The 26,406-nt window shown below is 37.2% G+C and overlaps 1 protein-coding gene and 1 long non-coding RNA gene across 2 annotated transcripts in view; both read right to left on the bottom strand.

The window, feature by feature from the left end:
- Positions 1–26,406, bottom strand: part of LOC149007562 (NAD(P)-binding Rossmann-fold superfamily protein) — a 48,488-nt gene that overhangs the window by 6,954 nt on the left and 15,128 nt on the right. Inside the window, exons 7-8 of the mRNA XM_089165670.1 lie at positions 22,885–22,982; positions 7,826–7,935 (exon numbers count right to left, since the gene is read on the bottom strand). Of these exons, the coding sequence (XP_089021796.1) occupies positions 7,826–7,935; positions 22,885–22,982 (208 nt within the window). The remainder of the gene's footprint in view (positions 1–7,825; positions 7,936–22,884; positions 22,983–26,406) is intronic.
- Positions 943–7,816, bottom strand: LOC149007563 (uncharacterized). Its single transcript, XR_016175063.1, has 2 exons — positions 2,067–7,816; positions 943–1,994 (listed from the first exon to the last, which is right to left on the bottom strand). It is a non-coding gene; the product is annotated as an uncharacterized LOC149007563 (long non-coding RNA).

The raw sequence follows: 26,406 nt of genomic DNA, 5'->3' as shown, positions 1-26,406 counted from the left end.
TGCTTTCTAGAAACTACCAAAACGTGTGTAGCAAAGTTCCTACATTAGAAAGAGTAGCATATCTAAAAAGGAAACAAGGAATAATGGCATAACATTGTTCACGTGAACAGTAACAGCCCAAACTACAACAATTTCTTTATGTCGACTGCTTCTCAGATCTGATCTCTACAAAATCTCTCTGCAAAACAAAAAATTGAGGAAACGATTTTATAGAGGTTCCACTGCCAGAAGTCGCCGAAATGTTGGCAAAATGTCGCTGAGTCGGTGGTGTCTTCAGGGGCCGACATTCGAACCTTGGTTGCAGCACCACAACACTACCTACTCTACCCATGTTTGTTGGGTGCTATTAAAGGGTACCAAAATATTGTTAGGTATTTATGCACCAATAAATTTTATTGTTTAGCCTAATTATTTCTCTACTCCATGGCCAAAATTGTGAAAGTTGAATCGTTTCAGATTCAAATCACCACCAAAAAACTCTGTTGAAGTATACATAAATCTGGGAATTTTACTGTTCACGTTCTTGTTCACGTGAACAGTAAAAACTGGATATTGTTTTTATTCTATATTCTATTTCTAATGTGGGAGTCTTGCTATATAAGTTTTGGGAGTTTTTAGAAAGCATAGTTTCTATTTTGGTGGAAGTTTCTATTCTCAGAACTTTCTATTTTAGGAGTTAGGAAGTTACTAAAGCTGTAATTTTTTGTTTCCTTTTTCTAGAGGACAATTACTTGTCTCTCAAGTTGTATTAGATTCATTAGAAGCTATAAATAAAATGGCTCTGTGATTCTAGACTCTTAAGCAAGAATCACAAGCCTTTTCTACTGGTTCTTCATCTCTCTTCTCTTCTTTCTCTTCTCTCTTTTCACTATGCAAGTTCAATTGTTGTTTTGATTATTTAATGCTTGTTTTCTAACATGGCATCAGAGCAAGTTTAATCAACCTAGGGATTGTTTTCTCTCTCTTGGCTGCCCAGTTTTTTTTTTTCTTCCTTTTTTCTTATCTAATTTAGCCCCAACCTTCGCTGCAGTAATTGTGAATTGGCTGTCCTTCTTCTTTGACTTTTGAAGCACCACGTATCTATGTATTAATACTACAAAAGGCCCCAAGCTTTCTGGGGATATGTCTACCTATTTGATTCAACTAAGGCTGCTACTACCCTGTTTTTTTTGTGCAAATCTGAAGTTCGATATGCACTATACTGATGTCCTAGGATTCTTCTTGATTCTTGCGAATATATGCTCATAATTCGGATTGCAAGACCTAAGTATTTTCTTCCATTGTTTGTGCTATAAGTTCTGCTGCAAGTCGTATACTAGTACCCCTGTTTCATTGAATTTCTCTCTTCTAAAAAATTCTGCTGCTACCGTCTTGCTTTACTACTACTTCTGTTGTTTATTTCAAAATCAAGTTTAGCCTTCTTTTTATCTAATATTTCTACAAAGACCTAGAGGACTACTTTTCCTTCATATCAAGATCTGTTAGAGTTCCAAATCTAGCAGAAGTTTGTTGCTATGGTTCGAGATTTGATATTATTTGCTACTGCAACTACTGTTATTGCACTTCTAGTGGATTGCTGCAGCGACTACTGCAATTTTGAGATTCCAAGCTGGTTCAATATTTTTTTTCCTGGTCTAATTTGCTCTTGCCTAAGGGTTAGCGGTGGTCCAGAATTTTTTTCCCCCTTGCTAAACAAGACTTTGTCCTGTGAGACGATTTTCTGCTGGTTGATCAGCTTTATTGGTGAATAATACACTGCTCTGTGGCTACTACTTTTCCTTCTTAGGTTTCTTTTGTACTCATACTTTAAGATGCTTGTCACTGGTCATCATTAATTGTCCACGTGTAATGCTACACGAGAGGGGGAGAATGGTACCTTATTCTATATCTACTCAAGATGTGCTGATGGATATTATTTGTGAAGATCTTTGCCCTCAGCTTATGGCATTCTACAACAATATCATTACCTATCTTTACCTATATTGCCCTTTTACCTACCTATTTGATCTGTAGTAACCCATATTACCTTACCTGCTTGGTCTGCATTAACCTATACTGTCTTTTACCTTACCTACTTGGTCCGCAATAACCCATATTGTCTTTTACCCTACCTACTTGGTCCGCAGTAACCCATACTGTCTTTTACCTTATCTACTTGGTCCACAATAACCCATATTGTCTTTTACCCTACCTACTTGGTCCGCAGTAACCCATACTGTCTTTAACCTACTTACTTGGTCTGTAGTAACCCATACTACCTTACCTACTTGGTCCACAGTAACTTATACTGTCTTTTACCTACCTACTTGGTCCACAATAATCAATATTGCCTTTTTCCTACCCATACTTTACCTATTACTTGCCTTCTTGCGAAGCATTTATATGGACATTGGAGTTGCAATTTGGAAGATTTAGCATGGACATGTCTCCCTACTACCAGCATTATATGGATAGTGTCTTTGATCCTGCTATACTTTCGGATTTTGTTTGTCTTCAACATCATCAATTGTTCTCAATATTGGATGGTTCTATTGACATGAAGAATTAAAGTTTTTTTTAAGTTGGTGTTGATTATCTCTTGGGTGAAGTTTTCTCAGTGTTTATCGACATCTGCCATTGCTACACGATTCAAGATTGGTGCTACTTTTCAAGTTTATTCTTATTGTGCAAGCTGAAGTTTTCTTTGTGTATGCTCCAGCTTAAGGGGGAGTGTTGAAGTATATGTAAATTTGGGAGTTTTACTGTTCACGTGAACAGTAAAAAACAACTTTTACTGTTCACGTGAACAGTATTATGATATTGTTTTTATTCTATTTTCTATTTCTAATGTGGGTCTTTTACTGTTCACGTGAACAGTTTTATGATATTGTTTTTATTCTATTTTCTATTTTTAATGTGGGAGTCTTGCTACATAAGTTTTGGGAGTTTTTAGAAAGCATAGTTTCTATTTTGGTGGTAGTTTTTATTTTCAGAACTTTCTATTTTAGGAGTTAGGAAGTTATTAAAGCTGTAATTTTTTGTTTCCTTTTTCTAGAGGACAATGACTTGTCTCTCAAGTTGTATTAGATTCATTAGAAGCTATAAATAAAAGGGCTCTGTGATTCTATACTCTTAAGCAAGAATCACAAGCCTCTTCTACTGGTTCTTCATCTCTCTTCTCTTCTTTTTCTTCTCTCTTTTCTCTGTTCAAGTTCAATTGCTGTTTTGATTATTTAATGCTGGTTTTCTAACAAACTCAATGGTGTTGGTAATTACTTACTATGGTGACAATCAGTTCTTGCATTCATACGTGCGAAAGGGGCTGGGGGAAATCTAACAAAGGATCCTCCAAAATTGGAGCCATTGAATGATAAATCTACTGTTGAGTTCGAAACATGGAGTAGGATGACTCTACTATTAAAATCTAGATCTAGAATAGCATTGAGCCTTAGATTGCCAATAACATCATGTTCCATGCTATTGCCAAAAATATCTGAGATGATCTAAAAGAAATCTATTCTGGTGAAAAAAATCTCTCTCATATCTACCATTTCTATGAGAAGTGGTTTAATATTACACAAGGGGATCAATCCCTGGTTGACTACTATAGTGCATACAAAGGGATTTTGGAAGAATTGGCTGTTTATCAGCCCTTTACTACAGATGCTGAAAAACTACGAGAACAAAGGCCAAAATACAATTGGCAAAATTTTTAGCTAGTCTCAACTCTGATTATCGACTTGTTTATAACCAAATACTAACAAGCGAAAAGGTAACATCTCTATCTAAAAGCTTCTTTCGATTACAATGCATGACTTATGTAGGAAATATTGTTGCCCCACCTAAAGAAAACTGAGCCATGGGCGAGGGCTTTCATCTCGAGGTAGAGGAGCTTCAACCCAAGGACAAGGTAGAGGAAGAAGTTCATCTAATTTTGAAAAAGCTTCAAGAATATGTAGTCACTGTGATAAACAGAATCATACTGAAGAAACATTTTAGGCAAAGCATGGCAGACCAGATTGGGCACGTAATCTTAATAATCAGTATTGATCTGAAGCTACAAACACTTTTGAAGCACCTTCAAACTCTAACCCGAGTAGTTCGAGCAGTAAAAATGAGTTATCTCAGATTCTTCAACACCTTCAACAACTTCAACTAGAAACCTCTCTGCAACCCACCTCGACTGTGACATTGGCACATTCATGTAACCTTGTTTTTCTTTCTTCTAGTCCTAATTCTTGATTAATCAATTTTGGAGCCTCCTCTCATATGACAGGGAATTCCACACTACTTTCAAACTTCAAAGAAATTTCTTCACCCATTATCTTGGCCAATGGAACTACTATCCTACAATGGGAATTGGAGATGCATCACTTTATCCCAAATTTTACCTTAAAATCTATACTTTTCATACCTAACTTTCTTGTTAATCTCTTATTTGTTAGTAAACTTTCCCATGATTTCAATTGCATTATTATTTTTAATCGAGCATTTTGTGAGTTTCAGGACAACATGATAGGGAGAACGATTGGTTTAGGACATGAAGGGGATGGCCTTTATTACCTAGAATCATTTGCCTTAACTTCTATTGCTGCTAATTCTATTACAGAACCAAGTGCATTATAGTATTATAGTGGCATAGACGTTTAGGTCACCTTTCTTTATCAAAACTTAGAATTGTGGTTCCCTCTTGCAAGAATGTTGCATCTCTTGAATGCGAAGCTTGCGAGTAAGGGAAACACCAAAGAACATCTTTCATTTGTTTGATTCTACAAGTCTAAAAACTTTTGATTTAGTGCATTCAAACATATAAGGTCCTTATAAGGTTTCAAACCGATTCAATTATGAGTATTTTGTGACTTTTGTCGATGATCATTCTCGAATGACATGATTATACTTATTAAAATCTAGATCTGAGTTTATGATAGTTTTTCAAAAAAATTTCACCGAAATTCAAACACAATTTCGCAAAACAATTAAAATGTTTCGGTCAAACAATGCACTAGAGTATACCAAAAAAAAAAGAAAGAAGAGATTTCGGTGTTTTGTGGTTCAAAAGGGACCGTCCATCAAACAAACTACTTTAATACTCCACAACAAAATGGAGTCACAGAAAGAAAAAATAGACACCTTCTAGAGGTCACATGGTCACTTTTGTTGCATATGAAAGTTCCCATAAGGTTTTGTGGGATGTTGTTTTAACTACATGTATCCTGATTAGTCGCATGCCCTCATCGGTTCTTCAAAATAAAACTCCCTTTCAAGTTGTTTATCTAGATCATCCGTTGTTTAATCTCTCTCCAAGGATTTTTGAGTGTATTTGTTTTACTCATGTTTTTCATCCATCTGATAAATTGAGTCTTCAAGCCGTTAAATGTATATTTCTTGGCTACTCTAAAACCCAAAAATGTTATAAGTGTTTCGACCCCATTAACCCTCGCCAATATGTTTCTGCAAATGTCAATTTTTTCGAAAATACCCCATATTATGCTTTTCATACTGATTCTGAAAATTTTGATCCTCCTCTTCCCGTAATACCTATACCTAATGATATACCTAAAGAAACACTCCGGTTCCCCTACAGGCTTATCAAAGAATGAAGAAAATGGCAGATGATCCCAGGCAGGAAAATTTCCCATATGATTCTACACCAAAAGCAATTCCTAATGCTGAAAATTATGAGGATCTACCAATTGCTCAATGGAAACCTAAAAGAGCTCTACAGAAACCTAAAAGATTTTGCACTAAAAAATACAGCCAATGTCGCCTACTTAATAACCAACTTTGTGACAACTACCCATTTACCTTCGGCCTATCAAGTTTTTGATAAATCTCTCAAAAACCACCCCATACCTACTTCCGTGACCGAAGCCCTACATGATCCTGCCTGGAAGGCTGCAATGGACACTGAGATGAATGCTACGCATTCTCGTAACACTCGGACATTAGTGGACTTACCTCTTGGAAAAGAACTTGTGGTGTCAATGGGTGTATGTGGTTAAATACCGTGTTGATGGAACAATTGAGTGCTTAAGAGCAAGTCTTATGGCCAAAGGAGATACCAAAACAAGTAGACTGGATTATTTTAAGACCTTCTCTCCAGTGGCCAGATTAAATTTAGTACGGATTCTTCTTTCCCTAGCTGCCAATCTAAATTGGCCATTTTACTAGTTAGATGTCAAAATTGCATTTCTCTATGGTGATCTTCTAGAAGAAGTGTAGAGCAACCTCCTAGGTATGTTGCTTAAGGGGGGATTATACCAAGGTATGTAAACTTCATCGCTCCATTTACGGTTTAAAACAGTCACCAAGAGCATGGTATGATAAATTTATTTCCAAGGTTTAAAGTTTGGTTTCCAAACTTACTAGTCAGATTATTTAGTGTTGGTAAAGAAGGATGGGGATAAAATTGTGGTTTTGATTGTCTATGTAGATGACATCATTGTATCTAGAAATGATGAGGAAGGCATTGATAAAGTCAAAAAAGATTTACAACATCAATTTCAAATTATTGGTTTGGGCCACCTAACATTTTCTTGGGAATTGAGGTGGTGAGAAGCCAAAAAGGAATAAGCCACTCCCAAAGGAAATATGTCCTTGATTTACTTGCCGAAACTAGCAAACTTGAATGTAAACCAGCTGAAACCCCAATAGATGGAAAATTTAGCCTTGATGATGAAAATGAGGAAGACTATTGAAGACCCCCCCCCCCAACAGGTATCAACAACTTGTAGGGAAGTTCATTTATTTAATGGTCACATGACCAGACATTTCATATGCAGTTGTGATAGTGAGTAAGTATATGCAAACACCTAAGAAGATGCATTGGGGAACGGTGTGCAGAATCTTGAGTTATTTAAAGGGTGGCCCAGGAAAAGGGTTGATTTATAAACCTAATGCTAGTGTTGAGGTCCAGGCATATTCAGATGCTGCCTGAGCAGGTTCGGCAGATGATTGGAAATCTACAAGCTATTGTACTTTCCTTGGGGGAAATCTTATTACTTGGTGGAAGAAGAAACAAACCATAGTGGCTCCATCTAATGCAGAAGTTGAATACAGAGCAATGGCCCATACAGTATCAGAACTACTATGAATTAAAGGACTTATGCAGGAACTTGGGTTTTGAATGAAAGAGCCTATGAAACTATTCTGTGACAATCACGCAGCAACTTATATAGGAAGTAATCCTGTCTTTAGGGAGCACGTACAAAGCACATTGAGGTGGATTCCATTTTGTTCGAGATGAGGTATTAAAAGGCACCATTGTTACTCATTTGGTTTGATCACAAGATCAATTGGCAAACCTATTAACTAAAGCCATATATGGACCCTCTTTCAAGTCTGGATGTGTTGAACTTGGTCTAGGTAATGTATACGCTCCGACTTGAGGGGGGGTGTCGAAGTAACTTGGGCAGCAAGTTACTTAGTGCGCAAGTCAGAGCTAGAGTGTGAAAATATTGAGTTATTTGTTATGATTATTTTTTGTCGTAATCCTCATCAATATTTTTTTCCAAGATATAGGGTTGTAACTTACATTATAAATAAAGTATTATAGGGTTAGGAGAGAATATACAATTTTTCTCTTCTTTACTCTCTCTTTTCTCTCTCTTATCTTTGGTAGAATTTCTTCTCTGTATCGCATCAGAACACATTAAATAAAATGATGCATATGACAGTCAACACAACTAGTATTATCAAAGACAAAACAATGAAAAAATTGGAATGTGTATAAAGAACAACATATACTATCCTAGGCATAGTTATCACAGAATTTTGGAAGTATTACAAAACTAATTTATGCTTAGCATCTGAGTATCCAATGATCATGTTTGATGACTATAAGTACCTGAACTGAGTTAATTTCATATATTTGGTTTTTTGTAGATTCTATATCAAGTGCCTGTATGCAAGCTTCAGCCACTACAAGTCTACTAACCTCTCCCACAAGTTTGTCTCCTATGAAACCATGATAAAACATTAGCACGAAACCACAAGAAATAAATTCAAGGCTTTGAATATATTTATCTATAATTAAAAAAAAAAAAATTTGTGGTCAATAGAATTTTCTTTACAAAAAATAACAACCATATGTAGTCATTGATCCTACCGAATTTAAATGAGGCAAATGAACACCAACTCTATTTGCACACTGAATCATCTCTAGCTTAGCAAGTGATGGAATATGGTTTCTAGATATTAACAGTAAATCTTTTTTTAGAAAAAAATCATAAACCAGAGCATTATCTTGGATACTGATGTTATACATGGACATGCACTTAAAAATTTCAACCTCCCTTCAACAGATTGCGTAACCTCAGTCAAAAATACAACACTGTTGTTTTGGGAAAGCAATAATTTCATCCAAATAACTGGTCATGCATCAGGTATGGCTTTATCCAAGGTTCCAGCTCTATCAGATAGACAAAATGACGACAAGTTAGTGTTAGAAACAATATATATTAGATATAAGTCCCCTACCTTTATGAAGTCCTAGTAGGTCACCTAATAATCTGTTTCGATGTCTTTGACATGGTAAAGCATAGTTTTACCCCACTCATTTCTCTAATCATTCCTGAACATAGCTTTCTCAACTTATTTTTTAGTATTCAAGGTTCCAACTTCTATCAGATAGACTAAAAGATGACTGGTTAGTGTTAGAAACAATATATATTAGATATAAGTCCCCTACTTTTATGAAGTCCTTGTAGGTCACCTAATACTCTGTTTTGATGTCTTTGACATAGTCAAGCATAAGGTATGGCTTTAGCAATATCCACATTTAATGAACTGCTGTCTTTTACCAGTCACATTCTCAAACCTTAAACTTGGATGAAGAATAATCTCAGATTGCAAGGATGGGATATATAGTAACGTACCCAAAAAAGGCTTATTTGTTCATTCCTCATTTCTCTTAATTGATAATGGGTGAATCATCCATTAGTACATTTTGAAGTAGATACAGAAACCTTTTCGAAATTCATCCAAGTCCATTCACCTATAGAAATTGACAGACATGGTTATTGTTGACGAGTATATTATGCACAAGGTCAAGAACTCAAGATATCTTGAGAAATCTTGACCATTTTCACTTAGTTCTTGCTATTTGAGTTACAAACAATACTCCTAGGAAAAAGTTTCTATTTTTGAATATGGAAGATCCTATGTAATATTGTTGTTTTCCTTTTTGTTGTAACTCAGCTTAGTAAAGCTTTCTTAAACTGAGTTTGCCTTCTATTTTATAAATAAAGCACCATAAGAAAGAGTCTCTCATGGGAGTTCTCTCCCTCCTTTTCTTCCATTCGTCTTCTCCTTCTTCTCTCTTCTTCTTCCTTCCTACAGTCTGGTTGTTTTGGTCTTTACAGTTGCAACTTGCAGGAACAGCTACATGGCATCAGAACCATATACCTGATCCTGTCTCAGTTCTTGCAATTGCAGTTCAGACCATCATGATTTAAAAAGATTACCTTTTTTTACTCTGATGATTAGTAGATCTTGTTCCTGCAATGGAATATTACAGACTGATTGAAGACTGCACCTCTTCTTTTGTTTCCACCAGAAAAGGGGCCTGCATGGCAAGTTTCTTTTTTCTGATCAGACTTTCAATGGACAGTTACAGAGAATATATTTTCCTTGATTCTGAGGCATCAAATATGCTATTGAGGTAATCACTTTTCTACCTTCTTTCACTGATTGGATGGAGAGTCAAGATCTGCTTCTAGTTCTCTGTTGATTCCTGCTAGTACAGTCCCTATGAGTGACGTATTGCTCTTTTGTGGGCAAACTACAATGTTGGTTCTGCACTATTTCTATATATTGCTATTCATACATAAAGAACTTTAATTGGTTCTGAAGTTCTGGCCCGCTTTGATAAATTAGTTTGACCATTGCTTCTGCTGCAATAGTGCTGCTGGTGTTTTAACTGCTGCTACTACTGTTAGTGAGTTACAGTGTTGTTGTGCCTTGTTTGGTTACTTGGTCTACTGCTGTGAGTCTGACTATTGATCCTATGACTGAATCAAGACCTCCAGCTAATATTTTACAAGTCCAAACAACTACCACTAAGCTTAATGGTGTTTCCAATTTTTTATTATGGGCCCCAGATGTTGAAGCTTATATACATGCTGAGGGTAAACTCAATATCTTAAGGAAGACCCTCCCACACGTGATATTAAGGACTATTGCTACACATGATGAGCGGATGTAAGATAATTCCACTATTAAGATTTGGCTGTGGAACACCGTTGAGCCTTCTATTGCTGCAAATGTATGTTCCCTCACCTTGGCAAAAGGAGTATGGGATGATCTTCATGAAAGTTACTCTCATGCTAGGAACTTCTCTCATACTTGTGAATTGTATGAGAAGATTTTTCAGTTTTCTCAAGCTGACAGAACTCTTGATGGCTACTTAAGTACCTATAAAGGTCATCTTGAGGAACTCTAGGTATATCAATATATCACTATTGATTTTGAGAAATTAAAGGAATAAAGGGTTGAATTTCATGTTGCAAAATTCCTATCCAGATTCAACCAGATTATCAGTCTATTAAGGATAATCCAAACATTTTGACTATAACATGGAAAACCCCCTATTACAGGTTGTGGATAGACCTGAGGACGTGGTCATGGGAACATTGAGTGTGGTGGAGAGCAACAAGATAAGTCCTCTTGCCATTGCACTTTCTGTGGGAAATCCAACCACACTGCTGATACTTGTTAGCCAAACATGGCAAACCTGATTGGCTCATGAGTTTGCCAGCACAAGATTTAAACACCATATCCACCACCAATCCTACTAAATCTATAACTAGAGGTCCATCTACTCAGTGTTTCTCGTGATAACTATAGCATGATTCTTAAGCGTCTACAGCAACTTGAAGCCAATTCAGCCTCCTCTTCCATTGCAACCATGGCCTATGCAGGTAATTCTAACCATACTATGTCTACTTCCACCCTCATTGATTCTTGATTCCAATGCTTCTTCCCATATGACTAGTGAGTCTAGTTTGCTTTCTTCATTTACAAAGTGTGCTAATTCCTCACCTATTTTTTTACTCGATGGACTTTCTACTAAGGTTCTTGGTTACAGAACTGTGTCCCCCACTACCTTCATGCACTTATACTTTGTTCTTTTTGTCCCGAAATGCCTTTCTTGATGGTGATCTTGAAGAAATATTATGAAAATAGAGATCAAACCACATCCAATACTAGAAAGTGTGTCCTACAATAGTAACCATTTGAAGGCATCTGCATGTAAAACTGCAACAAGAAGTCTCCATCGTCTTGCCAAAATAACTTAGGAATTAATAATATAACACTAACTGTCAAGCCTCAAAAACAACAATTCTCTCAGTCATCATCTACAGGGGTGTTCAATGGACCGGGTTGGATCAAGCCAGGCTTGAACCCTAACCCAACCCTAGGGACTGAAATTTGAAACCCAAATGCTACCAAACCTTGTTAGGGTTTAAAGTTGGCCTTGATTGACCTTAATCCTGACCCTAATTTTTATTTTTGAAGGGTTAACTTGATAATTTAAAACACACACTCCCTCTTTCTCTCCTTCGTCTTTTGCTCCTCCCCTCTTCTTTATCTTCTCATTCTCATCATAGCTAACCATCTAAAGTTGCTATAGACCTAATTGTTTTTGTTGAAAGAAACAATTGTGATAGAATGGCTTATGGATCAATGATCTCAAGCCCTCTATTTATAATTAAGTGGAAAGTACACTATTACAAGGAATATAATTTTACATGAATACAAACTCTAATTTAACTCCTATACAAACTCTAATTGAACTCCTAATAGAATCCAACACTCCCCCTCAAGTTGAGGCATAAATATTAATCATGCCCAACTTGCCTACGATAGGAAGGAAATCTCTTTCTTTCAAACCCTTAGTGAAAACATCTGCTATTTGGTCTCCAAATCTCACAAAAGGCATGCAGATAAGACCTTGTTCCAACTTTCCTTTGACAAAAAACTCATCAATTTCAATATGCTTAGATCGATCATGTTGCACCGGATTATTAACAATACTAATAGCAGCCTTGTTGTCACAATATAACATCATAGGGTTTGGAACTTGGACTCCAATATCTTGCAGCAAGCCTTTCAACCATAGTAGCTCACAAACTCCACGAACCATAGCTCTATATTCAGCTTCGGTACTAGATAAAGCTACCACATTCTGTTTCTTATTTCTCCAAGTAACTAGTTACCTCCAACAAAGGTACAATAACCTGAAATTGACTTCCTGTCTGGAGATCAGCCCAGTCTGCATCAGTGTATGCTTCTACTTTTAGATTATCAGTGGGTGACAAAAGTATTCATTTTCTAAGAGTTCCCTTCAAATACTGTAGTATTTTGATAACAACCTTCATATGAGCTAAATATGGATTATGCATGAATTGGCTTACTATACCTACAGCATAAGCGATGTCTGGCCTGGTGTGAGACAAGCAAATAAGCTTCCCTACCAACCTTTGGTATCTTCCTTTCTTCGCTGGTTCTCCCTCTTTTTCTTTAAGTTTAACTCCAGCTTCAATAGGGGTATCAACTGCTTTACACCCTAACATTCCCACTTCTGATAATAGATCTAGGACATACTTTCTTTGGGATAGGAATATACCTTTCTTTGATCGAGCCACCTCAATCCTTAAGAAATACTGTAACATCCCTACATCTTTAATTTCAAACTCTCTGCCAAGAAAGTCCTTCAACTTTTGAATTTCTTCACCATCATTCCTTGTGATGACAATATCGTCTACATAGACAATGAGAAGTGTGATGTTAATACCTGACTTCTTGACAAATAGTGTATGATTAGCATTGCTTTGCTTGTACCCAATATAAGTGATTGCCTTCAGGAGGTGTCCAAACCAGCATCCAGGAGACTGTTTTAACCCATAAATTGACCTCTTCAGCCGACAAACTTTCCCTGCAGTATTGTCATCGGAGAAACCATGTGGGATTTCCATATAGACCTCTTATGCTAACTCCCCATATAAGAACGTATTCTTTACGTCTAGTCGGTGCAAGTTCCAGTCTTTGTTCATAGCTACAGACAACAGAACTCTAACAGTGTTTAGTTTTGCAACAGGGGCAAAGGTCTCCTGATAATCAATTCCATAGGTCTGGGTAAACCCCTTTGCAACTAGTCTAGCTTTCAACTTGTTGACTAATCCATCCATATTTTGTTTAACCACAAATACCCATTTGCAGCCCACTGGTTTTTTTCCTGGAGGAAGTGTAACCAGCTCCCAAGTGTCATTTTTCTTCATTGCCTGCATTTCCTCTACCATAACTAGCTGCCTTCCATCTCTTACTAGCATAGGCTTCCTGCCAATTTTTAGGAACAGATATAGATGACAAAGAGGATATAAAAGCACGGTAGGAGTCAGACAAAGAGTTATAAGAAACATATATAGCTATGGGATGTTGAGTACAAAATCTGACCCCTTTTCTAACAGCAATAGAAAGATCAGAAGAAGATACCTTAAGGGGAACAGTAGAATCTGATTCTAGAGCAGGAGACTGAAGTGGTAACGTATCACCTTTCTCGACCTGCTTTAGCCGGTTGTATTTCTTCCTCTGATAAGTTTGTACCTCCTTATTCTGGTCAATCTGGTTTTGAAAGACCCCAACAGTGTGTCTCACAGGAGTGGTCTCCCCCTGGTTAGGTTCTTCACATGGTTCAGAAATCGAAGGGGGAGGATTAGAGTCCTCAAGTATACTATCCGAAGTCTCCCCCTGGTCAAGAAACTCTTCTGGGACTCTTAAGTTGTGTTGGTGTGTGATAGGAAGATCTAGAGTCGGAAAGAACACCTCTCCTCTAAGACTCTCCCCCTGGAGAGGTGTATAGTAAAGGCAAAACTCATGAAAAATTACATCCATAGATACAATGGTTTTCCTAGAAGGAGGATGATAACATTTGTACCCTTTCTAAGTAGCAGAATACCCCAAAAATATGCAGTGTAGGCCGCGGGGAGCCAACTTACTTTGGTGGGCTGTGATTCTGGCATAACACACGCATCCAAAAATCTTTGAGGGAATAACAAAAGAAAAGGCTCCCTGAAGAATCTCATTAGGACATAAAACCAAGTATCCAAACTGGGCATCCTATTCATAAGGTAAGAAGCAGTGAGTATAGCATCACTCCAATATTGGTCATTAGGACATAAAACCAAGTATCCTACTGGGCATCCTATTCATAAGGTAAGAAGCAGTGAGTATAGCATCACTCCAGTATTGGTCAGGTACATTCATAGCAATCATAATGGAACGGGCTATCTCTAAGAGATGCCGATTCTTCCTTTCGGCAACCCATTTTGGGCAGCCGTATCAACGCAACTGGTCTGATGTATTATGCTAGAGTCAGAGAGATATCTTTAAAATTCACCATCAATATATTATGTGCCATTGTCACTACGAAGGATCTTCACAGTGGCATTGAACTGAGTTTTAATCATATTATGAAAATCACGAAAACATCGGAAAACCTCATTTTTTTGTTTTAAAAGATAAATCCATGTAGAACGAGAATGACAATCAATAAAAGTAACAAAGTACCTATGGCCAGTAATAGACACACGTCGGCAGGGACCCCACACATCAGTATGAATTAGTACAAAAGGAATAGGTTTTCTATTATGAAGAGAAGGTAAATAAGTAGAACAAGTCTGCTTCGCAAAAATGCAGGCTTCACAAAAAAATTATCCTCATTACAAGAAGAAACCAAATCAAGAAATATTTTCTTAAGAGTTCCTAGAGGGGGTGACCTAGCCTACGGTGCCATTGATGAAGGTCTGATATTACCGAATGGACCGGATTAAAAGATGTAATCAAAGCAGACGCAGATTCTCCAATCGGCTCGAGCAAATAAAGTCCATAGTCTAGTTTACCAAGTCCAATCTCCTTCCCTGTGACCAGATCCTGGAAGACACAGTAAGATGGGGAAAAAATCACTTTACAATTCAAGTCATATGTAAGACTACTGATAGAGAGCAAGTTAGTAGAGAAAGAGGGAACATGTAAAACTTTAGACAAAGAAAGCTATAGAGAATGCTGAATGGTCCCTTTTCCAGCAATGGAAGAATAGGAGCCATCAGCAATTCAAACTTTATCATTTTCAGAAGTTGGAGAATATTGTAAGAAAGAGGATAAACCTGTCATATGATCTGTGGCTCTTATATCAATGATCCAAGGAGTAGAAACTGAAGAAGCTTGAAAGCCTGTAAAAGTTTTACCTGGAGAAGCAAGGTAGGAGTTGGTATGGGTAGTAGAGGAAGCAGTGGTCAAGGCTGTACCGGCAATAAAAGACTGCAGAATACATCGCAGAGTAGCGAACTCCTGTGAAAAACCAATGTCTGCAGAGGGTGTGGTGGAAGTAGTCTCAGAAAGATTAGCCTTTGGTTTTCCCTTTCTTTGTGCTCGTTTTTGCTCAAAATCAGCAGGCTTCCCATGTAGTTTCCAACAATTTGCCTCGGTATGATATGGTTTAGACAGTGCTCACACTTAACAATCTCCTTAGCCGGATCAGATTTAGTGCAAACAAACTGTAAAACTGATTTCTCAATAATAGGAGTATGAAGCATGGCTAATCGACGACTTTCCTCACACTGAACAAGAGCATAAGACTTCTAGTGTAGGAAAGGGAGAACGACTTAAGACTTGCACTCTGATATGATCGTATTCCACATTCAAACCTGCTAAGAAGTCATATACCCGAATCTTATCAATGTGCTTCCTATAAGTAGTCACATCATCTGGCTTAGTGGGATGATAATCCCCATAATGATCCAACTCCTACCAAAGAGATCGCAACTCAGCATAATATTGGGCCACAGTCAGTTCCTTTTGGGTAGTCTCATGAAGCTTCTTTCGTAGCTCATAAACCTTTGCATCATTCCCCAACTGTCCATAGGTTTCAGTAGTAGCCTCCCAGATTTGGGCTGCAGTATCAAGTAATAGATAACTCCAGGCAATATTTGGATTCATGGAATTCAAAAGGAATGACATAATAAAAGAGTCATTTGATATTCATTTATCCTGTAAAACACCTGCGGTAGTAGGTTTGATAGCGGTGCCCGTAATGTGTCCAACTAGTCCTCTTCCAGCAATAGTCAGGAAAGCAAATCGAGACCAGATTAAATAATTTGTCCCATCAAATTTTACCGAAATAGGATGAAGAGTGGGATAATGTTCGAGCCCATGGGAGCCAGTAATACCATCGGTAGTTGCCATGTTGAAAAAATTGTCTGCAGTTCTTCAGTCTTTCACCCTTTCAGAAATAACTGAAACGTTGCAGAATGCAATAGCCAAACCACAATTCAAAAAATATATATGAGGAACACCATGTTCCTCTCTTCTTCTTCCTTCTCCCTCTTTTTCTTTTTCTCTTTCTTTCTTTCTTTCTTTCTTTTTTTCTTTCTTTCTTTCTTTCTTTCTTTAATTACAAATAAGTCCCTAGAAAATCTGAAATTACAAATAGGTCCTTGAAAAAGTGTTTGAGAAGAGAATCAATGACGTTATTTTGCGATTCAAAAAAAATCAGACGATCGATGGGTAAAAAAACGCTGTTGGTAACTTGGTATTCTGCTCTTTCTTTCCTAATTGCAACGGTGGTGTTGCAGGAGCAGGAAGCAGCAGTTGCGATGTGATTTCTCTTCTAATCAAAAGAAGCACCAAGAAGCAGTCTGTGAAACAATAGGAAGCAACAAGAAGCAGTCTACGAGTCCATTCTTGTTCTTCTTCTTTCCTTTTTTTTTCTTGGTCTTCCCTAATCGAACCTATGTAGTGCAGCAGAACTGAAGAACAGAGAGAAAAAAAGACAGAACTGCCAAAAAAGAACAAAGAAAAGAAGGCCGATGGGTTGCGATGGGGCTTTTGAAAAAAACTCAGGGAATTAAGATGGGTTTGGAACAGAAGGCGGTAGGTCTTCAACAGAGAGAGAGAGAGAGAGAGAGAGATTTTTGCTTCTCTTTTTTTTTTTCTCTCTTCCCTAATCGAACTTAGGCTCTGATACCATGTTGAAAGAAACAATTGTAGTAGAATGGCTTATGGATCAATGTTCTCAAGCCCTTATTTATAATTAAGTGGAAAGTACACTATTACAAGGAATATAATTTTACATGAATACAAACTCTAATTTAACTCCTATACAAACTCTAATTGAACTCCTAATTATAGTTGTCACGGCGACGAGGCGATGCGAGGCGGTTTTAGCTAGTTGGGGCGATGAGTCGATGAGGCGCCCTCCGAGGCACTTTTGAGGCAGTCGAGGCGTTTTAGTGTACATCTCATACACTAATTCATTATAAACATATCTTATATATAATAAAAAAACTAATATTAGCCATTTAGCCTACCTCAAGTCATCCAACATACTAAAAACAACACATAGTAGGTCCTAAATAAATTTCAAGTATCATACTATCATTAACAAGAATCAAGATACGATAAAATGTAACTAAATACTAAATAGTAAACACATAGATGCATGAGCAAAACAAATAATGAAATTGATAATGATACCAAGCTTCTATTCTGAAAAATCAGAAAATATAAGATGAAGATGATGACTAAAAAAATTATAGTACATGGTGATGAAGCTGATCAGCCGATGCAGTTGTTAATAGAAGGATCCATCACAAGCAAATCAGAAATTCAGAATACAGGATATTGAGTGAACCAGGGGAGCCTGTTGCAGAGGTTAGTTTCTATTGTGATCATCAAATTATAAATGTTTTCGAAATGTTGGTATGAATTAATCTGGAAATTAATTTGTGTTTTTGTTTTGGGTTTCAGGTAAAGCAGAAGCAATCATGCAAGGGTGAACCAGGGGAGCCTGTAAAGAAGAAGGTTTACTGATCGAAGCAAAGCTGATGGAAACAAAGCATCAATCTCAAATTCTCAACTGTTTGATGCTGAAAACAAATGGTTTGCACATGGTGCATCAACCAAGCTTCTGAAAAATTCATGCTTGGGAGCAAATCATAGGAAAAAGAAGAAGAAAAAAAAGCAACATACAGTGAATCAGTGATAATATAGTCAATCAATCATACACTAAGTAGTATGCAACAACAAACCAAAAATAAAAAATAAAAAAAGCAAGTTGTAACAATCTACCAATCGCAGGGGAAAAAAATAAATTTCGGCGACATACCGTCGCCTGAGATGGTGACCGACACCGTTGCAATTTGATCGCTGCAACTACAGTGGCCTTCGTATGAGCCTATGAGGGGGGGGGAAAAAAGAAAAAAGAAGAAGCAGAAGTAAGAGTAGAGTGACCAGAAGTAAGAAAAAGAAAAAGAAAAAAAAGTATTCGGCGACTTACCGTCGCCTGAGATGGAGACCAGAGTGACCGCTGCAAGCCTGCAACTGCCGGAGGAGTTGCAGAAGAAAGAAGAAGGCTGAGAATCTGAGATACGGTGGAGTTGCAGAAGAAAGAAGAAGAAACAGACCCTGTTTGAGTGTTTTCGCACGAGTCCAAGAGTCCAAATCCTTCAAATGCTGTCGCCGGTGACGCTGGCTGTCGCCGGTGATGACGCTAGTTGTTGCCGGTGTCACTGGTGTCGCCGGTGGTCGCTGTCAGAGTTGGAGATGAAGAGAGTTGCAGAGGGAGTAGCAGAGAGCAAGAGAGAAACTCAGAGAGAGAGCGAGAAGTTAGGGTTGAGAGTTGAGTTTCGATCGATCGATTTCAATCAATAATCTCGTTTTTCCTTCTTTTTTTTTTTTAAATTAATTTAATGTTACAAATGATAATATGTAATAATATGTAACACCTATATATAACAACTCACCCATTAGATTCTTTCCAATCAGAATCTACATTTCAAATTAAATTTCACATTTGATTTGGAATCAAATAATTTACAAATTTTAAACCCAATAAGGCGATCGCCTAGTGCAATACGGCGTCTGAGTCGTCTGAGGCGACGACTCAGAGACTCCTCAGCTCTGAGGCGCTTGCCTTATGTAATTTGCCTGAGGCGATGGTCGCCTCAGGCCTTAGAAACCCGCCTTGACAACTATGCTCCTAATAGAATCCAACAGTTTTAATACACATATCTACAAGTAAACTTTTATTCTACTAATGGAGAAATATCTTTGTTGAAGAGCTATGCAAGTTTAGTACACAAGCTCCAAGGCAGCGCCTTGGTGTGCAAGCTTGCTTTGGTAGTAGTTTCCTTTTATGGTGTGTAGCATTACTTTCTATTTTTTGTGTAAGAAGCTTGGTGTACAAGGTTTGGGAGAGTTAGAGTGCATAGTTTCTATTTTTCCATTATTATTATTTTCAAAACTTTCATTTTTTGTAGTTTCTATTTTGGATAGAGTTTAGGAGTTAGAAGAATAGAAGTTTCCATCCACAAGTTGTACCTTTTTCTTTCCTTTTTAGAGGACTAGTTTCTTGTCTATGAAGTTGTATCCTTGACACCTGAAATGTATAAATAAAGGAAGCCTATGATTCTAATAGCTCTTGCTAGAATTGCAGGCCTTTGCTGTGGTTCTTCCATCTTCTTCCTCTTCTTCTCCCTTGTTCTTCTCCTTTGTTTTCAGCACTGATTTTATTCATAAAAGCTTGGTTTCTAACTGTTGGAACTATGATTGAGGTTTCCTAAGTGGAGTAGACTCCTCTTTTAGTTATATCTTTTGTTTTCATATATTCTTTATATTGGTTTCATATTTTGTGTTAGACTAGGTTTCCTAATATCTAGGATTGGTTTTTCTATTCTATTTGCTTTGTATTTCCTTATCCTACTCAAATTAGGATTTAATTAAATTATAACTATAAATACCCCCATTGGGTCATATGAATGAAGAATACCTTTTGAGCAATAATTTCTCCAAATTCCAACATGGTATCAGAGCCTGATTTTGAATAGGGAAGAGAGAGGGAACCAAAGGAATCAAGTGTCTCTCTTTTCCCTCACGTTAACGTTGCCTCACTGTTGTTGCCGCTGCCACTTCATCGCTGCCGCTGTTGCTACTCCACAATCACCGTCCCCGACCACACTTCTTACCAGCACCATGTTCAAACTTGCAAGAAACCAGAACTTCTGCCACCTGTAGCTCCTTCAGGCTTCAACCTCCTGCAACTTCTTCAACCTCCACCACCTGCAACTTTTTCCTACCAACAACCGTACCTGCAATTCACCTTCTTCTTCTTACAAATTGACCTACCAATCCACTTTTTACAGCCTTCGCTAGACCTGAAACTACCATCACATATCCATCTGTCATCGCTCACAATTCCAGCATCATCGCAAGGTCCCTGCAACTCATCCTTTCCGCCTTAGTTTCTCCTCTTTCTAAACCTACAAGAACAGGGAAAATTGAACCGATGAACTCATCAACCCAACCCAACCTGAACCTTTAAGTCCTATGATTTCTCTTTTTTGCCTTATAAACTCTTCTAGTAACCTGAAATAACACATTAGCCCCTCAAATTTTGTTTTTTCCTTCCAAGGAGTCATTTTGTAAATTCGACTATCTCTAGGAGGTTTATTAAGAATTCAAATATTAACAGGGATTTAATTGTGAATTCCCAAATTCTAGGGGTCTAATTGTGAATTCTTATGTTTTCAAAGGTTTAATTCCCATATTTACAAGGCTCTTATTGTGATTTCCTATATTTCTAGGGGTCTTTTTGTAAATTTCCATATATTTCTGGCTATGTTTCTAATATATCCAGGGGTCTCTTTCGTAAATTAAAAAAAATGAGAGAGTGTTAGTTGGACCTTTCAAATTTTGTCATTTTCTCTAGATTTGTTCCAAGATTTTTCATGTTACTTTCATCTTACCATTACAATTTCGTCCTTTCCAAGTTTACCATTGGCTTGAATTTTTTCTTCTAAGAATTCTCCTAATTATATTCGAGTGATTATCTTACTTTGGTGGATATCATTTAGGGATTTCCTTTGTCATTGTTTTACCCACATGTAAAACTATACGTGAGGGGGAGATTGAAGATGTCTATAATTCAATGTTTATTTCAAGAGTATTGTCTACATTTTTCAGGTCATTGTTCGAATGCCTTCTTTCAGACTTCCTAGTGTAGAATTTGATCTTTGTCACTTCCAGGTTCTTTGTGCAAAACTTGATCTCTATTACCTTCAAAAAATTGTCCCTTACCTTGGCAATCTTCCACTTTGGATATCTAACATTACTATGGATCTGACTTTTTTAACCTGTGCAGAACCTGATCCCTGTTACCCCTGAAGATTTTCCCCTTGCCTTGACATCTTCCACTTTGGAGATCTAATCTTACTGAAAATTTGGTGTTTGACCTTTGCAGAACTTGGTCTATGACTCTCTATTACCTTTGAAGACTATCATTTTTCTTGACAATTTTTCCCTTACCTTTGGAGATTGCCCCTTTTACTTGGAAAATTTTCCCTTTAGAGATCTAACATTGCTACATATCTAAAGTTTCACTTTTCCTGCCATACCCTAGCAGTTGTTACCCCAAAAATATATTTTCCCCCAGATTTGTGTAGAAATTTGGTCTTCTCAACATTTGAAAATTCTACCTTTCTCTTGGGCGCTTTTCCTTGGAGACCTAAAGTTGCGGTACAGATGAGGACAAAGCAAGTGGAAGTCCAAGGCAGACCAATCTATAAGCTATTAATAAAGTTTGAAGATCAAGTTGTAGATGTTTACCCGGACAGATGTTTTATACTATTTTGGCCAAGTTGGGCATGTGTGACATCCATGCCTCAACTTGCGGGGGAGTGTTGGAAGTATGATTGGGGTTTCCTAATTGCAGTAGACTCCTCTTTTAGTTATATCTATTGTTTACTTGTATTCTTTATATTGGTTTCATATTTTGTATTAAACTAGGTTTCCTAATATCTAGGATTGGTTTTTCTATTCTATTTGCTTTGTATTTCCTTATCCTACTCAGATTATAACTATAAATACCCCTTTGGGGCCTATGAATGAAGAATACCTTCTGAGCAATTATTTCTTCAAATTCCAACACTAACAATATTTTTAGTGGGTACTTGCTGTTACCATTAAGAGAAAGCATACACAATTATTGATTTGGGAACACGAGATTTGTGAAAATACTTAGATATTTAGGTTAGGGGGATGTTAAGATTGTTACTCACCAGAAAAGAAGGGGTACTCGATTATTACTTACCAAAACAAAATGGATATCAATTTGTTTAAAGCCATTTTAAATTTTAGATATGACTTCGATTAATTTCAACCAACACAGGTCGGGTTGGGCTGGACCGGGTTGGCCCAAGGGCTAAACCTGAACCCGACTCAACCCTATTAGGGCTGATTATTTTGTAACCCAAGCCCGCCCTTCGGTTTGAAAAAATCGGGCTGGGATGGGGCTGGGCTCAGGGCAGGTTTCAGCCAATCCGGGTCAGCAGGGTTTTACTGACAAACCTAATCATCTGCTTTGGTATATGGGGTACAATGCAAACAAGTTCACTCTCTTTATAAGAGAAGCTCATTAGACAGTTCACAACACAACTGTCCGAATGTCCTAGTCATGCTTCTGGTAAGTACAGAACTACAAAAGGTCATTGCCATATCATGAGACTAATTCAAACTCTCACAGTATATGAACTGAGAAAAAATGGTGTATGGCCTCTTGTAGGCTCAAAAAACCTAGCACCCAATAAAAAAAAAAAGAGTTGAAAAGGCATAAATGCCAGTGAATAAGAATTAGGAATAATGTAAACACATTGCATCTTCAACTTTTAACTTACCGAACACACAAATTTGAACAAATATTAGAAGTAATCCCTAATATGGAAAATTAGAATTTGTCAATGTTGTAGCCAATACTACAATAGGTTGTAATGCTAATGGACGGGTCCTTGAAGATACAGAGAAATCATGGAGGAAGCTTCTATTTACGCCTTTGGGAGGGTAAAAGAGAAATACCTTGACCTATTAGAACTGCTCGTCGTTGCCCAGCAGTTGCTCTAAGCAGAGTATTAAGATCATATGAGGTGTAAGGTCCATCTGTCAGTCTGCCGGGTCTGGTGAACCAAATAGAGTTAGAAGTAATAGGAAACCAAAGAAAGCATGATGAAGAAATGGAACAAAACAGGCTAGTGAAAAGTTATGTCCATGCACTGTTCATATGGTATTGAACATGAAAATCCTACATAAGTGCCACATGCACAGCTAGAAAGGATCAGAGATGCTTCTGATTCTCTAGAGTTACATATTTGTGTCAATTAGTAGATGGCAATGTTAGATTTTATTTATTTTCTATTTCTGTTTCCTTTCACAAACATTTCCAATTTGGTATACTGATTAGGAGGGGATGCCCTCCTTGTTTGGATTCTCCTTACCCCACTATAATGAGGTTCTAGAAGAATGCCTTCTTTTTGTAATGTTTCTTTTCTAACATATAAATATCTCACCTATCCAAAAAAAAAAAGGTAGCCTGTGTTAAGGAAAATTCTATTTTGTAATTGTTGTTACCAAGTTGATACTGAGGATGGTGAATTAAGGTCAAAAAAATATCGCTGAAATATTCTCCCAGAACTATTACCATTTCCTGACTCACACTAAGGTCCTCAAATGAGATTACACAACATAGACTACAATTAAACACACACTGATTGGGCAACCCTGACCAAGGCATGTTCCATTATAGTCGCTGATTCTGCTGCCTAGATCTGACAAATATAATGTTGCCAAGAGCTGAACCTCACACTTTGCAGCTCTGAAATAACACAACCTTGTAAACTGCTTGAGACCCTCACTATTGTCAACAAAAGCACAAACAGTTCTATACACATCCCAGCTTAACTGCCAAAGGCTCCACCATTTTTGTGCGCACCTATCCTATAGAAAAGCACTCCAGTATTATACCATGCAAACATAATTATATCTACAAAAGAAGATATATGTGCTTTGGCAAGTTGTCTACATGCACTGAGCAATGATCACTGACCTCAGCCCTTAATACTAGTTTTCAACTGCAATTAACAGCCCAATTCTACACCTTCCACTCCTGATTTATAGAAGCAAGAGCAATCTACCTCAATGGTGTTTTAGTCACATTGCAACTTAGAACACCATGTCTGCTTCAACAGTTCAACCCCTAACAACTGCAGGAGCTATGGTGTTACCTCCCAATGGTACCCAATACCCACTGGTTACTTAAGTGTCGATTAGGCTGATAAGAATGCCCTACAATGAGAACACAACTAGTCTAGGTCTTTGGTCGTAATTCAACTTAACTAGCAAATGAATACAGATCTACAAAACCCACAAGGCTAACTATGCACCGTTGCTGATTTCTTGTATCTAGAGCAGTCTGGCAACTCCAGTGAATCACTGGAGTCTTCAACTTTATCCGATTTGACGGAAAACTGGGATGTTTAATTCAACACTACCAATAAAGTCCTTCAGTGGTCCCTGACAATTTGGGCAACCCCTATCTTCTTCCTTTTCTCTTTTTCCCCCCTTCCGTTCTCTTTCATTCTCCTTCCATTCTCTTCCATCTATTTCTTTTACTGCCCTTTCCTCTTCTCTTTTTTCCTCCCCTTTCTTCCTTGGCTGCAACCACAAAGCGCGGTGCTGGTTCATGATTTTAGGCCATCAATGGTTTCTAGGAAAGCTGGACATGTGAGATGGAGGAGACTATAGCCTCCAATGCGCATAGGACAGTGCAAACCAAATTCTAGTGACCTCTGCTGCTCATCTAGTTTGTTTGAGAGCATTTTTTGAATCAGAATAAAAACATTTAAATTAAAAAAAGAAAGGGAAAAAGAAAAAGAAATCACCCCATTTGAAGTCTTGTAGCCGTAAATATCCCCAACTGAAGTTGGAGAGCTGAGATTAGAGCATAGAGGATACTCAAAAGACATCCTATGGTCTTTGCAAGCGATTAAAATCTGCTCCACCCATTAGAACTCTAGCCCAGAATAAAAATGCCATGTACATTACCTTCTGTGCACTAGCAAGAACTGAAGCCGGATCTCAAAGACAGTAGCCTTGCCATGCTTCCATCAATCATAGGTCCATAAAGCATGGCTTCATTCTGACTGTTAATGGAATTTACAATCTTGAGCATTTTCTCATTGAATATGTTAGGGATAACAGATGCACAACCACGAACAAAGAAGAACACAAGCAAAGCACACAAGGGATTTAACGTGGTTCGACAAAACCCTGCCTACGTCCACTAGAGAGAAAAGAAGTTCCACTATTTCAGAAAACCTCACATCACTCTCACACCCACAAAGTGTTACCCTTAGCTTCCTTTTCTTTTTCTAGGTTATCCTATTGAGACTTTTTATAGAGAAACCTAAAACCCTAATCCTAATATAATTACAATTTTAACCCAGTACTAGTAATTGACCTAAACCCTATTTCAATTACAAATACAACTAAAACTATAATTACATGGACCCACAGAATACAAGACACCCAAACCCAACAGAATAATCTTTGATTCCTTAGATCATTGTTAAGAAAGGTATCTACCCTATAACTTCCTTATTTTAGCTCAGACTTGAGTGCAGCTTGCGACCAGATTTCCACAATGATGAGAATTAACAAAATAAATTGTCCATGTCAGCAGACAACTTGCTTTTGTTTCCCTTTTTTTTTGTTCTCTTTTTTTTTTTTTTGGTGGAGGAGGGGTGCCTAAAATACCCTTCACTTTTAAGCAACCAGATTAGAATCATTATAACCTGTCCAACCTCGTAATATGCAATTCCAATTGCACTTCAAAGCATGGAACAAAATTCGACCGAAATTTCAATGTCTGCACTTTCCAAATCGAAACGAAATACAAAGATAGATACGAAAAGTGTCCCATATCATTTCGTATCGACCGAGATACAAAATATCGACTGATATGGTATCGAGCCAAAACGTTACAATCCTATATTATAAAGTGTCCATTTTCGACCCAGTTTTCAACTAGTTTCGAGCCGTATCGCCTCAGACATTTCGACCCTCTTTTCAACTTCTTTTTTTATTTCTCTTGATTCCATCCCTCTTTTCACCTAATTTCTACAACTCCATTTCATTCAAACACTAGATTTGCTCCTCCATTTATGCATTTTCTCAAATCTTGCAAGGTGAGTAACCAACTTCCTCATTTTTTTATTTTTGTTTTGTTTTTGCCTTAAATCTTCTTGGATTGCTTCCAAATTTAAATATGTTTACTTTAGATTGTTAATCTATGAATTTGTAGTGTCAAAATTAATTTTTGATTCCTCCTACTATTTTTTTATTTTTCTGTTATTAAAAATAATTAAGTAGATTATGTATATTGCTAAAAATATATATGTATAGTAGATGTATAAGCTTCAAATTAATGTATGTGAGAGTTGAGACACCATATGGCTGTGATGGTGTTGAATCAATTTTTATTTCTGTTAATTAAGTAATTTTACTGTATTTAATATATTTAAATAATTAAAAAAATATTAAAAT

The sequence above is a fragment of the Hakea prostrata genome, chromosome 8 (genome assembly GCF_041222555.1).
Source record: "Hakea prostrata isolate BN-2017 chromosome 8, UWA_Hpros_2, whole genome shotgun sequence".
Classification (NCBI taxonomy): domain Eukaryota; kingdom Viridiplantae; phylum Streptophyta; class Magnoliopsida; order Proteales; family Proteaceae; genus Hakea; species Hakea prostrata.
The sequence above is the reverse complement of the archived record's forward strand: the minus strand, read 5'-3'. Positions and strand labels throughout refer to the sequence as shown.